The sequence below is a fragment of the Mustela nigripes genome, chromosome 8, assembly GCF_022355385.1.
Source record: "Mustela nigripes isolate SB6536 chromosome 8, MUSNIG.SB6536, whole genome shotgun sequence".
NCBI lineage: Eukaryota > Metazoa > Chordata > Mammalia > Carnivora > Mustelidae > Mustela > Mustela nigripes.
Window position 1 is genome coordinate 12337601 of NC_081564.1, and position 18226 is coordinate 12355826.

At 36.3% G+C, this 18226-nt stretch overlaps 1 protein-coding gene across 2 annotated transcripts in view; it reads right to left on the minus strand.

The window, feature by feature from the left end:
- The window catches only part of MED13L (mediator complex subunit 13L), a 282380-nt gene that overhangs the window by 55656 nt on the left and 208498 nt on the right, over positions 1–18226 (minus strand). For both annotated transcript variants that reach the window (XM_059408507.1, XM_059408506.1), the window contains exons 5-7: positions 4537–4682; positions 1403–1597; positions 826–1014 (exon numbers count right to left, since the gene is read on the minus strand). In XM_059408507.1, the coding sequence (XP_059264490.1) occupies positions 826–1014; positions 1403–1597; positions 4537–4682 (530 nt within the window). The remainder of the gene's footprint in view (positions 1–825; positions 1015–1402; positions 1598–4536; positions 4683–18226) is intronic.

Consider the following 18226-nt stretch of genomic DNA (forward strand, 5'->3'; position numbering starts at 1 on the left):
AACTGTGTATCATGCTGCATAGTCTGTTTTCAGTTCAGCAGTCAAGACTTTATCTACTCTGATGCTTTCACTAACATGGCCCACGTTAAAAAGCCTATAAATAATCTCCCTTCAGCTCAAATCTGATGAATATTAATGACTAGATTTCCAATTAAAACGACGTCAACTACAACAACCAAAAAGTTAACACAGAAAATATACTACTCCAAAGATGGCAAAATGCTCCCAATTTAAACAATTTCTGAATTTTTTCATAAAGGAAATTTTTTTAAGTTTCATATGTAATTAATACTGATCATTAATGTAGACAGATGACTGACAGAACAAAGCATTTCCCTGAGAGCTCCTGAATGCCAGTCTACCTTTATAATATAACAAGAAAAGAATTATACCAGACATGTTCCTGCCTGGCAATGGCCAACTGGGCAAATGTTTCAGCTATTTTCTGATTAAGCGGTTTCCATTTGTTTTAAGGAAAAAAAGAGCAGCCTCCACCTTGTCCCTTGTTCATGTATGTCTGTGTGTGTGCACACACATACATGTGTGTAAAGGGACAGATGTGTGTATCGAACTTAAGAGAAACAACTACACTGTCTAACTGGAATAAAGACTAATAGGGCACAATTCAAATTCGGAAGCACATCCATTCTATTTGTTGAAAATTTTCCTTCTGTATTTTGCAGACTTCCCATGTCACTCTACCTCCATCTCTTGGCATAAGGCATTTCTCAATGTGAGTTTACTCATCTGTTCCATGGCAAGGGAGCTACATAGTTTTCTGTGATCTCCTCCACCTGGATGAATACATTCCTGGATTATACTCACCTATGACAGCCTGTTCTGGAGAAGTGGGAGGGGTAAGAGGCATCCCACAGTTACTTGGGTCCTTCACACTACCAAGTCCCTGCTGCCCCACTGTAATATGGCCTCCAGCACCAGCAACACTCTGAGGAACTGGGATATCATTCTGAGAGATCAAAACAAATGCCGAAGGATAAACCATCCGAACACCACCTGTAAGGAAAGAGAGCAAGGAGAGAACCAGGCCTGAGAAAAAGTTCACACCGGGATGCCAACTTTGATATTCTAGTGGTCAGAGTCAAAGCTCAATGATGAAAATGAGGTGCTCATTAGGTACTGCCAAAAGTGATGTGCTCCATTCCTTCCTAAGTTAATAGCTGTTTAAACATGTGCTCCAACATTATGATAATAGCATTTGGAAGACAGGGACCACTGGTGCTTCAGGCAAGATAACTACTCAGCATATACCACTGTATCAAGAGAATAAAAAAAAATGGGAAAATTATGGAGATTATTTTTGATGAATCTCAATGATTATCTTTTTAAATTAAGAAAGATGAAGAAGATAGAATAAAGTTCTTCAGGCAAAATATTTTCTTACCAACAATTACTTCAACAGCCACAGGGAAATCATCGTTGTATCCCAACTCTTCTTCCTCTTTCAATTCTTCTTTCTTTTTCAGCACCATGGGATAGAAATACTGCCATTCCTCGATCAGCTTACGGGTGGCTGGGTCTGACATCTTGTATGCCTGGCCTGTTAGCGTGCCATTTAAGCCATAAGGACTTACCAGTACTAAGGCAGGGAGGAGAAACATATGTTACAGATCAGGGTAATAACTCCTACTTACGTGTAAGGCCACATATGTGGTCATTTAGGCTAAAGTCCAGCCTCACTTACTAGATAGGGCTATTTCCAGACTCCTTTTACAGTCTTATTTTTTAAAAATTTCTCATTTTAGTACCTCTTACCTATATGCCTCTCAACATACATCAGTTTTTTAAGGAAATCAAGTAGGAGAGGTAAAAAAAAAAAATCAGACAGCTGTAGTAACACACAATATATAAACTATTTATGAAAGCTTCTATACACCTGTTTGATAAGAGTTTGATAATGTGAACAGAGACTCTTTTACAATAAAACCATTTAATACATATATCCCAAAACCTGCCTAGAACTTGGACACGTTTTCCAGGGTTTCTGGGAATTCCTAGGTATTTGTTGTAATTTTAAAAATACCATATAAAAATAACTTGTAATAGCAAAAAGGTCTTTATGTACCAAGTCTGAAACATAATGCTTAGTTATAATTTCAGTTACAACTGTTTTGAAGGTCATTGATGAAACAACTCTAAGCAAAACTTATTGGACTCAAAGTCCCTCTACCTCTTCCAGTGTTTGACCTGATGTTATTTTCACTGACCTAGCCACAAAAATATAGTTAACATGATGCTGCATATAACCCAGCCAGTTTGTAGTCTAGGGGAGTTAACCTTCCAAACAGTATTTTTCCAGAGATAAACTTTTTCTTAATCCTAATCTCTACAAAAATCTCAGCATAGGCATTAAATGAGATGTTCTTTCTTTGGATGGCTTTATTTTTTTGATAGCTGGATGATATATTACAATATTCGGTGATAGCTATAGACATCACATATTTCTTGGTATCTTTCAGCTGTTCCTCACTGATTCAAATAGGATAAAAATACTGAGTCCAACCAACACAGTTAATCAAAGGGAATATTTCTGCATTAATACTTCTAGGAAATTCCTACATCAATAATCAATATTTCTATATTAATACTTCTAGGAAATTCCCACATCCCACATTAATTATATTCACTAAAATTATTTACAGGCCAACATCTGCCCCAAGAATGCCCCTCCTCCACACCAATCAAGGGAAATAAGCAGGGTAACATCCCACAAAAAAGTCTTCTATCACTTGAGACATCAGAAACAAACGATAAGACCTAAAATAACTGGTTTATGGAGACCTGATATTGCTAATATTATCTTTCCCAACTTAGATTAGTTACCTCCCCTCATGATTAGGAAATCCTTCTGTTCTTATCATAAATAAATGCTTTTGTTTTCAGTGATAAAGTCTAGAATGAAGTAAGATGGTCTTCAGCACCTTCATAGTTAACAAAACACAGTATTGAATAATTCTGGTACTCCATAATATGCAAATATTGTACAACTCTTAAGTATACAGTTTGGGAACTGGGTTTTGAATTTTATAAATGTTCACACAGCAAATACCAAAAATTATGGAATGGTAAAGTACATGGTTTAAAATGTATTACAAAAAGAGGGGATAAAAAAAAAATAGGTAACAATTAGGAGAGAGTTAAATGAGGATTCAACATTCTTTTTTACCTTAAAAAAAATTTAAAAGGCTCAAATATCTTTAGGGCAAGGAACAGATGTTTTCATCAAATTAAATCAGAATCATCTGCAGGAAATCAAAAACCAATCTTACGTAATACAGAGGCTAAACACCCATGACAGGTTGTTATGTCAATAAAAATATTTTAGTTAAATCTGTTAAAAGATCAGTGTTTTTTAAAAAAATTACTTTGTATGATATTCTAAGACCATTTGAACCAGGCATCTCTAGTAATTAGACTGAACCAAAAGAGATTTTTCCAGAAGGGTGAATCTAATATTATTACATAAAAACATTATAACATTTAAAAAGTTATTCATATAAAATTCTGAACTCTAAAAACGAAACCAAAGATTTAGAAATCATGATTAGGAAACAGGGACATGGAGTTATTGTGATATAATCTAGGTGATTAGCTGAGATTTAATGAACATATACACATTAAGTTAAATTACAACCAAATACCTACAATCAACAGAGCCTCTAATTAAAAGAAATAATAAAGATATTAACATCACTGAAGAAAGTATACAACTCTAGAAAAAGGATTCTGATTGAAATTTCAAAATTAGTAATTTTCGGTAAGTCATGTTGTGCCTGAAACCATGGAACAAACAAAACAATGAGAACCTTTAATTTTTGATGTCAATTACTCATTGGATTGTATTTTTCAAATACTGATCTTTTTTTTTATAATTTTTTATTTTTTATAAACATATATTTTTATCCCCAGGGGTACAGGTCTGTGAATCACCAGGTTTACACACTTCACAGCACTCACCAAAGCACATACCCTCCCCAATGTCCATAACCCCACCCCCTTCTCCCAAACCCCCTCCCCCCAGCAACTCTCAGTTTGTTTTGTGAGATCAAGAGTCACTTACGGTTTGTCTCCCTCCCAATCCCATCTTGTTTCATTTATTCTTCTCCTACCCACTTAAGCCCCCATGTTGCATCTCCACTTCCTCATATCAGGGAGATCCTATGATAGTTGTCTTTCTCTGCTTGACTTATTTCGCTAAGCATGATACGCTCTAGTTCCATCCATGTTGTCGCCAAATACTGATCTTTTGTTCTGAAGGCAATTCTCTACATTTTATTCCTTAGTACAACTTCACCTAAGACCATGTTGTAAATGTGATAAGCTCTAAGCTTTCAGCAAAATACTAACAAGCTTTCATTGTGAATAGTAGCTTTTCCTTTCTTCTTCAGAAGTTGACCCTTACACTTAGCTTTATAATGCCCATTTAAGATAATATCTCATTCTGCAAACCTTACCGGGCAAGATGGCTCTCCACTTGGTGTGAGAGAGGTAGACAGCAGGACATTGCCATTTACTTACCTTGAAATGGTGCAGGTGAAGACTGAGCCATATGTATATGCTCCTCATTGATCAAATAAATTGGCTGGTGTTGGGCAATCTCCACACTTGTGCATACATTACTTTCCCCATGAAGAAAGAATGTGAATGCGCAGGACAAATGCTCACTAAAAAGGAAACAATGAGAAACTCAATTCTACATTTTTGGTAGGAAATGAGTGCTAGGCACAGGAACTACTTATGGGATACAGCTTTACTTTATCGATCACCCATCAAAGCTTGCTTCTGATGATATTAATAGCATAAAATTCAGTTGATTTGATCAAATAATATAACAGTACCTTGCTGACAAATTAAAGATACTAGTTATGCCACACTGTGAAATTAAGAAAGCTATTGTGCAGATTGCCTCGTTTCATTTGCATAAAGTCTCCTATGCTGACTATAAACTCTTAAGGACAGAAAAAGAATCATAACATTTTTCTACCTTCCCATGCACTTGTATATGAACTGGACTTTAATGGATTCGGGGGCAAAGATTAAACAGTTTTGCTTATGTTTGGTATGACATAACAGTAACAATCATATTTACAAGCTTACAACATTAAACATGGTTAAAATTGTTCATCTAAAAATGACAATTAAGGACACAGCTGTATGTAAGTCCCCAATATACAACTGCTAAGGTAATACAAGACTCTAAATGGGCTGGTAATATTATATTTAATTTTTACAATTTGCTTCTGATCACAAAATTTTATTAAAGCATTCCATTTCTCCATTTTCCACACAATTAGCTAAAAATTGATAAAAATGATGTGTCTTGGAGAAAAATAATTTCAAAATTACTACAGAAGCACATTCTTTCAAAGTTGTTAATTTTGGCCCTAAGCCAGTGATAATATCTCCATTTCTCAAGACAGCTTATAAGAACACTTGCCTGATGAACCAAAGTCACTGTAGGCCAGGCAACTATCATTTAAAAAATCATCTCCAAGATAAGCTTCTTCTCAAAATTTCTCTAAAATATTATAAACTGGATTCTGAGTACTACCCAAAACATTAAATTTTGCTTAGATATAAAATTCTAATGCTTTAAAGAAAAAGTGAACTAAAAGTGATAAAACTTCTACTCTATCACACATGGAATCATCTATATTCTTCTCTGACAAGTATGTTGAGATAATCTGAGAAAATGGGTATTTTACCAGAATGTGAAGTTTCAACAATAAGAAACACCTATCTTGATATTTAGCACAACAGAGTAAACACGATAATAACTCAAATTTTTTAAGAATTTTGAAAAATTTTAACATCCCTTCCCTTGACACCATACTTTTAAGTTTTAAGTTCATAAGGAGGAAATGATACCTACAATTTAAATGTATACAGGTATAAATGTAAACTGTAAAATGTAAAAATGCATGGTCCTTTATTTTTGAAAATGATATTAGAAACGTATCAGCCTCAACACACATTATGCCTGGCACATAAGAGAACCAAAATATAGGTTCACTTATTACATATGGGTTAATTTTCCATCTATGAACTTCAGTGAGGGGTCTGAGCTGACGTATCCCCATCATGCCTACTGTCCCGTGTAGTCAATAGCATGTTTATAAGAAAACTGGTCAGAGTTACAGATATTGAGCGTAGCACCGAGTATGTTCTCTATTTCACTGATTTCCAACTGTGCATGAGAAGAAATGCAACCAATGTTTATCTATCAATTAGTAAATGCTAGGAAGGTGCAAGGAGCCTAAAGTGACAACAAATAAAACATCATCCTTGTCCTCAAGGAGCATATGTATAAGCTAACAAAAGACTGATATGAATGTACATCAGACACTCATACAGAAAGAGAAGTAAAAACAAAATACCAAAGGAAGGTTAAGATGTAGTGACTTTTCCAAACTGGAAGATCCAAGTGCTTCAAGAAAACAGAACAAATGAAAATGGGATTTCAGTAGTAGAGACAAAAGAAAAAGTGAGAGAGAGAGCATGAGGCAAGGGTGGATGTTGTTAAGAACAGCATGTAGTCTGTAAACTCCAGTGGGGGAAAGATCTGACATGATGGGAAAAGAGTTTCAAAAAGAAGTCAGAGGTCACACCTTCAGACAAGTGCTAAGTTACTTCACCTTTGTGATCATAGTTTTTTCCTATGTAAAAGCAACTGTGAGCACAAACTGCTGGGAACCTCATACGTTCCGATTCAGGAGGTCAAGCATGGGCTCCAAGAATCTGCATTTGTTACAAGTTCCCATGTGATGCTGCTGTTACTCCAAGCCCAAGGACCATACTTTGGGAACCACTAAACTTGATTGTATTTATATCCCTTTCCAGCTATACAGTTCTGTTTTTTCTAAGATTATGTGACACAGGAGGGCAGAGATGATAACAGTGACATTAGAAAATAGAATTTCCCTTTGACCTAGCAACACCACTCCTTTCGATTTTATTCCATAGATAAAACTTTTGTACAGTTATTGACTACAGCATTATTTGTAATAGTTAAATACTGAAAATAGCCAAAATGTTCTTCAGTAAAGAACTGGTTAACTAAACTATGATCTATCATTCATCCCTAAAAAGTAATACTGTGCAAACACTTAAAAGAAAATTATCACACTGACATGTGGGAACCTCCAACATAAAATCATAAATATGAGGGAAAATACTAAGGTACAAAAACAATGTAATACACTCCCACTTGCATAAAATGGGAAGAAGGGGAAACATATGCATACACAATTTGCTTACACTGGCACAAAATTTCTTTGGAAGGATACACTTTAAAAACCTAATAATCCTATTTGCCTTTGGGGAATGACACGGCATGACTGGGGGAGAAAGAGAATTCACAATTCATATCCTTTTATGCTTTTGAATGTGAGGCCATATGTCACACAGAGAGTAATGGAGGCAAGATCTGAAGGAAGCCCCTGCCTCCAATCCTTGTGCAGTGTGCTTGTTGGCCCAACTACAGGCATGCACTAGAAGAATCCATGGTGTTTCATCTTGTCATATTTGGCTCTCAGTTGAAGCCTGCTGAGATCATCTTTGATTCTGATTCTGTTATCCAATGTACTGGCTATTTGATCAGCAAGCCTTCAATATCTTTACCCATGTCATCGTAAAAATGGTGAAAAAGACTACACTGAGAATAGAATTCTATGTCATCTTATCAGATAGCTCCCAAATTACAAATTCACTAGGGTGCTGCCACCCATTCACTACTTCTTGTCCACAAAGGAAAATCTAACAGATTATGTCAAATCCCTTGATAAAATGCAGATACATAACAACTGTCATATTTCTCTGATCTAGACACCTGCCTTAAAGTAAAATTCAGATGATACAAAAGCCAACCCTCCTGATTTTACAGATAAGGAAATAGGGCTAAAAAGAAGTCTGGCTTGCAAATGCCATTCTTAGAGGCACAACTGGAATTTTTTTTTTTTAAAGATTTTATTTATTTATTCGACAGACAGAGATCACAAGTAGGCAGAGAGGCAGGCAGAGAGAGAGGAGGAAGCAGGCTCCCTGCTGAGCAGAGAGCCCGACGTGGGACTCGATCCCAGGACCCTGAGATCATGACCAGAGCCGAAGGCAGCAGCCCAAACCACTGAGCCACCCAGGCGCCCCGGCACAACTGGAATTTGACTTGAAATACAATGTTCTGGGGCGCCTGGGTGGCTCAGTGGATTAAGCCGCTGCCTTCGGCTCAGGTCATGATCTCAGGGTCCTGGGATCGAGTCCCACGTCGGGCTCTCTGCTCAGCAGGGAGCCTGCTTCCTCCTCTCTCTCTGCCTGCCTCTCTGCCTACTTGTGATCTCTGTCTGTCAAATAAATAAATAAAATCTTTAAAAAAAAAAAAAAAGAAATACAATGTTCTTTGCTCTGGTGAGGTTATCTGTAAGTGGTGATACTAATTTATATCCCTACCAACCCTTATACAGTTAAAAGATGATCAGATAATGTGAATGAACACTGAAAATAAGGGACTCTACAAAACAATTGCAGATACATTATGTTAGTGTTATCATTAAGAGTTAGGAGATACAACTTATTACAAGCTCCATACCTGTACTTGTTTCTTCGCACCCATCACCTACTTTTACCTAAACCATTACTCACTCAATTTCATCTTTTCATACACTCTCATCATGTGAAAATTGAAAAGGGCTTTAGAGATGACCAAGCTCAACACCTTTCTAATTCAGGGAGAAGACTGTGCCCAAAGTCACACTTGTTTAGAGCACAGCAAGAGGAGTTCATTTCCCCCCTTCTTAACATGGTGCTCATAGTACATTCATGACATTCTGTCTTCAATCAATGCTACACTCACCCCCGTAAAATATATTCACTAATCAGTGTGATCACACACTATGCAACTTATACCCATCCCTGCATCATTTACACTAACCCTCTAATGCTGTGGATCACAAGGTACTAACAAATGAACACAGAACCAGCAACACTGCAAACTTCACTCAGTCCAACTAAACTTGGAGCCTTAGGTCATTCTCTTAAGGCACACCTTTTGACAAGTATTCTATCGACTTCTCAACTCCATTTATTCTCCACTCTTTATTCAGTAAAATCAGGTCTGATTCAGGCAATTCTTTATTTAACCTCTTTTATACCTTATTCCTTATTTAACCTCTTTTATACCTTAAATGCATCTGCAGCCACACTTCTCTCACCCCCCACCCTCGAGTCCTGGAGGACTACATATTTCCTTTTCTACGTAAAGGCACCTCCATACTCAAATTCTTTCCCATTCATGAACCGTCTTTATTTGTCCCTCTTTACGCCAAGCTCCTCAGCCATTAGAGACCATTTCTCGGCTGTGTTACTCTTTTAGGGGTACTGGCTTATCTTACTACTCCTGTTCACTAGTATCAAATAATCAACATGTAAGTAAAATGCTTAGTATAACAGTTTTTATAGTCATACCAATAAACATCTATGAATAAATAACTTTGGTGCTATAAAAGAAATCAGGTACTAGGAAAACAAGGGGGATACTATTTGGAATGGGTCAGAGAAGAACTTCTCTTAAGAAAAGGGGGAGCACTTAAACTGAGGTTTGCTTTTTAAAACAGAGGGCCATGGTAAAGACCATTCCAAGAAGAGAGAATTACATGTGCAAAGGAACAGAGTTAGAGAGTGTTTGACATTTTAAAGGAAACTTGATAAAGAGGCATTGTGGCTGCATCATTAGAAAAATGAAAAAGACTAATATAAGATGAACTTGGAAAGATAGGTCTATTTGTGTATTCTCTGCCTATCAAAGAGACAAAGATACATCAAAGTAGCTAAAACAACTAAATCCACCTATGTATGCTTACAAAAAGCGTACAAAAATAAAACCACCCCAAAAAATTGAAAATGAAGAAAATGACATGCTAGGTGAATCCAAATTAAAATAAAGCTGGTATAGAAATAACAATAAACAAAACAATAAAATACTTTTAAAACTTTGGTTCATCATTACATTATAATAAACAGAGGAATTCAACAAGAAACTTAAACAACTTTGAATGTGTATGTACACACCCACAGGGCATGCCATAGATTTTAAAAATGTGAAAAGAAAAAAACTGGTAGAATAACAAGGAGAAACTGACAAATCTCCAATCAACAGATTTCAACATATTCTTCTCAGTACTTAATAAAATAAGCAAATTATTAAGAAAGCAAAATTAACAAAGACACAGCAATGACAAAAATATATAAAATTGAATACTTGATTTATATATTTATATGCTGGCTTTCCGGAAATAATCTATTCTCTTTCAAGAACACATGCAAGAAGTACAAAAATGGACTAGGTACTAAGACACATAAGTCCTAAATTTCAAAGATCTGGTATCACACAGACCATATACTTTCTATAATGACAGTGCAATTTAGTTAGAAATCAACAGTTCAAAAGAAGAAAAGGTTAAAATAAAATCCCTTTGTCTGGAAACTTAAACATTCACTCTCTAAATAAATCACAGGTTACAATGGAAATCACAAAATATTTAAAACTGAATGACAATGAAAATAATACATGTCAAAATCTGCAAGAAAAAGTGCTTACAAAGTAATTTATATCCTTATATGCCTATAAAAAAATCTTAAAATGGGACACCTGGGTGGCTTAGTGGGTTAAGCCTCTGCCTTCCGCTCAGGTCATGATCCCAGGGTCCTGCTCAGCAGGGAGCATGCTTCCCCCTTTCTCTCTGCCTGCCTCTCTGCCTACTTGTGATCTCTGTCTGTCAAATAAATAAATAAAATCTTTAAAAAAAAATCTTAAAATGAAGTAAACATTCAAATCAAGAAGTTGGGAGCAGAGGGAGGCAAAAAAGAACTTGATGAAAACAAAGATGAAAATAATCACAAAAACAGGGAGAAGCAGAAGTAGAAGTAGTAGTAGTAGTAGTAGTAGTAGTAGTAGTAGTAGTAGTAGTAAAGTATAGAAAGGATTAACAAAATCCAAACTTGTTCTTTGAGCAAACTAAAGTAAGGACAAACCACAAGGGTGACTGAATTGGGGAAGGCAAGTAGGGAACATGCCTGTTTAAGGGGGGAGGGACACAAAGGAACCCAAAAGAGGACGTAACCACAGATAAAGTAGGACTCCTTTAATGATAAAAAATACTTTAGTAACTTTGGCCAATAAATCTCAAACACATGAAATGGATAATTTTCTATAAAAATAGAGGATTTAGAAAATATTTTGAAAAGAATAACTAAGAAATACGCCCACCCAATTCAACATCAGCTTAGAAGGTTTTATAAAACTTTCAAGGAACAATCAGTCTCTCTATTCAAACTGTTTCAACAAATGATAAATGGGAGAAATCCTTCCAAATCTTTCCTTTAGGCCTGTACAGCTTTGACAGTAAAATCGGATATTATTAGTTAGAAAAAAAGAAAGTCACATCTAACAGTTTCACTCATGAACACAGACACAAAACTACTAAATTAAATAATAATAAATTGAATTAAGAAGTGATCCAGAGATCTACAATACAACCAAGTGGGGTTTATGCTGAAATAAAATAATGGATTAACATCAGCAAGTCTATTAATATAACACAGTACATTAACAGATGAAGGAGAAAAACCAAAGAATCCATCTCAACACACAGAGAAAAAAAAAGGGTATATTAAAATTTTAAAAATCCAAGAATCGTTTAAAAAATAAACTCTTAGCAAATGGGAAGTTGAAAGGAATTATCTAACTTAAACAGATAAGGCAATTACCTTGCTTAATGTTAAAACTTTAGAAGGATACTCTACTAAAAAACCCAAGACAAGGATATCTCCTCTTATACACAACACTGTGCTGGGTGTCCAAGTCACCCTAACAGAGAAAGAAGTAAAAAATCAAGAAAGAAGAGGTAACACTACCTTTATTTGCAGATGACATAATTCTCTCAGATTTTTTTCAGTGTAGACAACAGACAAACTAATAGAAGTAACAACAAAGTTCTTAAGGTTGATAGACACAAGATCAGCAATAGCTGTGTTCCCACATGCCATGCACAAAATATAATGGGAAAAAAATACCCCCTTAGTAATAGCAATGAAAACCAAAAAGAAAATAAATTAATTAATTTATTAATAAATTAATAAATTAATAAAAGATATGGTAGGCTTCTATGGAGAAATTTACAGAAAATTTGATTTGAAGAATATAGAAGATATAAACTCTTAAAAGATAGACCATATTCCTGAATATGATTATCAGTATCACAAAGATTACAATCCTCCCCCATACTGATCTATAAATTCAATGCAATTCCAACCAATATTCCAGTAAGTTTTCAGACAAGCTGATTCTAAAATTTATACAGAAGAATAAAGGGTCAAGAATAGCCAATGCAATTTTGAAATCAAAGCAACAGACTTAACTTACCAGTATCAAGATTTATTACTAAACCACAGTAATAAGAGCAGGATAATAATAACTCAAGAACAAAGACCAATGAAATTCAACAGGGAACACAGAACCCAGGCCTCCAATGGCTTCCTGTGTCACAAAATGTAAAGCCAAAAATGCAATAAATTTCAACAGCCAGCCTCAGTTACCGTTCTGACCAAATTGCCAATTGCTCTCTTTCATTCTCTTTCTCTCCATTGCAGCCCAGTAAGACTTCTTGCTGTCTCTCACACAAATCCCAATTCCTCCTCTGGCCCACCGAACACTGCTGCTCCCCCTGCCTGGAGCTCTCTTCCTCTCCTCTCTCCAGCTCTGCGGAGGGCTCTCTCCCTTGGTTAAATACCAACCCCCCAGCAAGGCTGATCCTTACCATAGAATTTAAAGGTACGACTCGCCAGGATTCTCTTCCTCTGTTTCCGTACAGCACTCAACCACTTTCTAGTATGATCTCTGGTACACCGATCACAGGGCTCAGAGATGCCATGGAGGTAAAAACATTCTTATAAACTGTAAGGCTCCCTCTACATTATATTCTGTCTATAGACATCAGGAAGGAAATGAGATATAGGGGGAGACAGGGATGGAAGGAGAAAGGGAGAGAGGAAAAAAGTAAAAGTGATGAAAAGGAAGAGGCAGAAAGACAGGAGAAAAAATGAGAAGAGAAGGAGAAAGGAGAGAGGAAAAAGAGGAGAAGGTCATGCATGGGCTAGGAGGAGGAGACTAGACGGCAGTGGGTGTGTTTATTATGTAACTTCATCTCTGAGGTTTGAGGGTTTTGTTTGTTTGTTTTTTGTTTTTGTTTTAATCACGTTCAAGGGGTGCCTGCATGGCTCAGATGGTTAAGCATCTGCCTTCAGCTCAGGTCATGATCTCTGGGTTCTGGGATTGAGCCGCACATCAGGTTCCAATGGGGAGTCTGCTTCTCCCTGTTCCTCTGCCTCTCCCCCTGCTCATGCTCTCTCTGTCTCAAATAAATAAATAAAATCTTAAAAAATAAAATACAATAAAATGAAAATCACACTCAAGATTATAATTACACTATTGGAAAATATTCATATTATGGACTTCATAGGGGTTTGCTCTATAGCTTTAGCATTTACCACTAGTTTTGTTTTAAAAATCAACAGGTGAGAATTTTGAATAAAAGTAAAATAAATGCTAAATTATTTTATGATTAATAAACAGGGTTTATATCTGTGCAAAGTTATTCACAAGAATGTCATTTTAAGAGCCCTAGATAAACACTATTGATGATACAAAGAACACTATAGCAACTTACTATTTTCAAAATATGAAATTAATTCTTACTTCAAACCTCTAACATGATTTATACAAGCTCATCCAAGCTCAAAATCCTTTTAAGCTTCCTTTCTCCCTCCTTCCTTCTCTCTCCTCTGTTCCTCTTCTTTCTTTCTCCATTCCTGCCTCCCTAACCTCTCAATCCCTCTCCCCGCTTCCAATTCTCTTTCTCTCCCTCTCCTTTCTCCCCTTCTCTCCCCTCCCCCTTCATTCTCCCTTAGTGCTTTACCGTATTTTCAGCTATGCTACAAGCAGATCTCCAAATATTTCACCAGATGTTTGTAACTCTTTATTCTAAGCTTCAAAGGCCTATTTCCTTCAGAATTAAAGAGAGAAGCCATCAAAATATCTTGTTTCAAAATAACCCCTGGGTAAAGATGCCAGTGTCAGTCTGTAAGTGCAGGATTCCTGGTGCTTCCCTAGACATCAGAAAGTTAGGCAACATATTTATATTTCCCTAACCCAGGAATCATGAGACTATATATCCATGGAGAGATTATATATATGAAATAAGATTTATAGACATATAGATATAATGTTGGAAAAATCTCTTCTACTCTTGAATAGCTCAACATAACATACAGAGATTCCCTCCTGGCAATTAGCACAAGGAGAGCATGAAAAAGAAAATGTTCAGTGTTAGTCCTGGTATATGCTCACTTCATGAGCCACCCCCCCTTAGCCTCAACCAACCAGTCTGCTTCAGGACTAGACACTTTTTACCGCGTATGTCATGCTGCTTCAGATGTTGATGCTTTTGTTCATGCTTTTGTTCTTTTGTCTAGAATAAACTTCCCCTATCATTCCTCTAACTTCTACTCATCTTTTCCAAGAACTCATCTCTAAATTCCTAGAAAAGGCTAAATGCCCCCATATACCCCTCTGTGTATATCTCAAAGAACTTTCATATTCATACATTTTACATCCAATCCATCTGACTCAATTTTGTGAGGGCAGAAATCACATTTTATCTATCCTTCTGGACTTAGCATGGAATGTGGCATGGGCAGATGCCATATTAATGCTTCACTGAGTTTGTGATACTTTACTGTCTTTCCTCTAAAATTTTTTGGCATTTTACTAGGAGACTCAAGAAATAAGCCTGAGACTCTCAGTCATGAGACAGGGAAGACACGAGTGTAAAGCTATGATACTCCATCCTGCAATGCACTAGGTGATACTACCCATAGGCTTGAGGATTTCTGATGATCTTTCTAATCAGTCTTCTGGGGAGAGCCTGCTCTAGGCATACTGCTGACAGCTGAGGAGTATAATATAGTGCGACCCTCTTTGGGACCAAGGCAGTTTATATTCTCTGGACTAGAAAAGAGACTGGCACAAAATAAATAAGGACTAGACATATAGGTCAACAGGATATTCTCTTCAGTAAATGCGATTGAAGAACTGTGTTGACTATATTATCCATCCTAAGCAGTACAGCCAAATCAATCCTCCTAAAACACATTTGTAATAAAAATCAATACTACTCAATCCCATGTCATAGTCCCCCACTGCCCAGAGGAAAAAGTCTAAACCCCTCTGCCATCTTTCCAGACTTTCCTCATTCTGTTGCAACCCACTTTTTCCTTTTAAGTTGTATTTAAAACCGTTTCTATGTACAAACTCTCAATGACAGTCAGTTTGGAATGGTTAATGCTTTGTGAATATCCCACGTACATTCCTGTAACCCATATCATTTCCCACACCTCCATTCTCCTTAAATCCCATCTTTCATAGTCCAACATCACTTCTACTTTCTCTATAGAGCTTTCTCATATTAGCTCTTTCCATAGAGACCTCCTTCTTCCCTGCTACTGAGAGCACTTACCTCACTTGGTACCCATGCTATCAGAAGAACTCATTTAATCAACATTTACTAAATACATCTATCCACCTTGAGAGTGTCTTGTGTAAGATACTCGGCTAGATTTAAGAATATGGAAATAAACAAGACCAGAACAGCCCTTAGGCATAGTATTACTTTCCTGAGTAATGTACCTAAAAACTTAAGAAGGAACAAAAATACTAACATAAAACTACTATACTGGCCTGCATTGCAAGATCCTAAAGACATTAAAAGGTATAGCAATATCAAGATGGAGAAGTTCTGGTAGGATACCTCAGTCAAAATTGTATACTTTAATATTAAATCTTTTAAAAAAAAAACCTCAACATATAATTATAATATCTCATAGGGCTTTCTATCCTATGCAATCTTTTTTAAAAAGATTTATTTATTGGGGCACCTGGGTGGTTCAGTTGTTAAGTGTCTGCCTTCTGCTCAAGTCATGATGCCAGGGTCCTGGGATGGAGCCCCACATAAGGCTCCCTGCTCAGCAGGAAGCCTGTTTCTCCATCTCCCACTCCCTCTACTTGTGTTCCTTCTCTTACTGTGTCTCTGTCAGATAAATAAAATAAAATCTTAAAAAAAAAAAAAAGATTTATTTATTTGAGAGAGAGAGCACCAGTGGTTGGGGGAGGGAGAAGCAGGCTCCCCAGTGAGCAGAGAGCCTAATGCAGGGCTCAAACCCAGGATCCTGAAGACAGACATTTAACTGACTGAGGCACCAAGGCGCCCCTGTACCCTACGCAATCTTAAAGAATTATCAGTTTATAAAAGAATGACATGAACCTGTGGGAATGAGGGGGGGTCTAGGGAGAAAAAGTATTCCTCCTATTTATAAAATATCACATATTCCAACTTATTGTTATAATTGGGTAAAATTCTCTATTCTCAGAGATTCAAGAAGTAAAACTGAAACTGCATTCCAGTAAGAAAAGTAACATGGTTGCACTCTATCTTTCCCATACCATCTCTTGCTACATTAGTTTGTATGTCCAAGGCTTCCATCACTCCAGTGGTTTCCTTCAGAGGACCTGTCATGTTACTTATTTTGATGGTCCCCTCCCGCCCTAATGAGAGCTCCTTAAGCCCTCGGTGTTCCAGCCACCTAGCACAGCTCATAACACACAATACTTACAGTCACTGAATGAATGCAGCTTCAGTCATAACCAAAGATTAAATTACTTTTTTTTTTTTCAGAAAGTTCTACCTTGAGAGAACAAGAACACTGATACACACAGTGAATATATTTAAAGTGGAAAGAAGTTTAATTATTAATAGAAGGCAACAGTATGTAATTTCCAGGGATACGGGAAAAGGCAACTTTTAAAACTGTTTACTCAGGAAACACAAGGGACTGGTGGGGGTTGTACCACTGTAGTTGGGAAAGGACCTGCATAAATGCAAAAAAAAAAAAGAAGGACTAGTATTCCAGATCATTTTATTCTCCTACAATATTCTAAATCTTTAAAAAAAAAAAAAAAAGAATTTTTTTACTTCTTACACTGAGTTTTTGGAAAGCAAGTATTACATGTGCTTTCAAAATGCATTATGAATATTAATAAACTCCTATTCTTTTTATGGTGTAAAAAAGTGTTTTGATAACAGATTCACAATGCAGAACACATTTAGATAATTTTATCTAAATGCTTTCTGTGTTATGAACTTATCTTAAAATTTTCCAAGCTGTCATTAACCAAATCTCTTGCCAGAAGTAATTTGCCTCACTCTACAGATCCTCATTTGGGAATATTTTGCTAATGCTATTTTATCATTTCCTTTCCTTAAAAAATATACTGTTTACTTTGGCAGCTTTCACAAAGACTATGTAGAAACCCTTTGCTCACTAGCATAGTGGCATATGACCTTTCTCTTATGGGACAAGTCTTAACTTCTCTCTTTTAAAAAAGAGGAAAGCATTATAATATTCAAATAACAAGACAATTAAATTATTTCATAACACTCTGAGATGCTTTCACTGTTTCATATATCTTCCCTATAAATTATAAGTTAAGCCTGATACAAAAGCAATGAAAATGTCCAGGAAAGTTAATGACACATAATTTTTTTTTTTTTAAATGAGAGCAAGCACTTGCATTGTAACTGTCAAATTACCATTATACTTTTATGAAATCACCCTTCTAAGAAAAAGAATTACCAAGTAAATTATTATAATACAAAACTGCCTCACTGAACAATTTTCCTTCATTGTATATATACTAATAACTATATATATTTACACACACAATATATATTAAATCAGCAAGCTCTATCACTTCTCCTTTCTACCCTTCCATCCTCAAAGCTAAGTTGTTCACTGGCAGTAAATTTGGCACTGGTGCAGTGCACTATTTCTTGACAATCACAAGGGAACCATTCCTGGCACTGCAGTGGTAACAAACCAGCAGCACATCTTACATTAATGCAAAACAGTGTCCTAGTGCCCTGAAGGACTTAGTGTTTCTCCCTGGGTGCCTCACTTACTAGACAGTGCAGAGGCCATGACTCCCTATACATCTTTGATCCAATGGCTGGAAAGCTTGAGGACTTCCATCCTAATGATACAAACTGTGTAAGGTAATTTTCAAAATGCCAAAATAGACATACGAGCGGCTCTAGTCAGTGATATG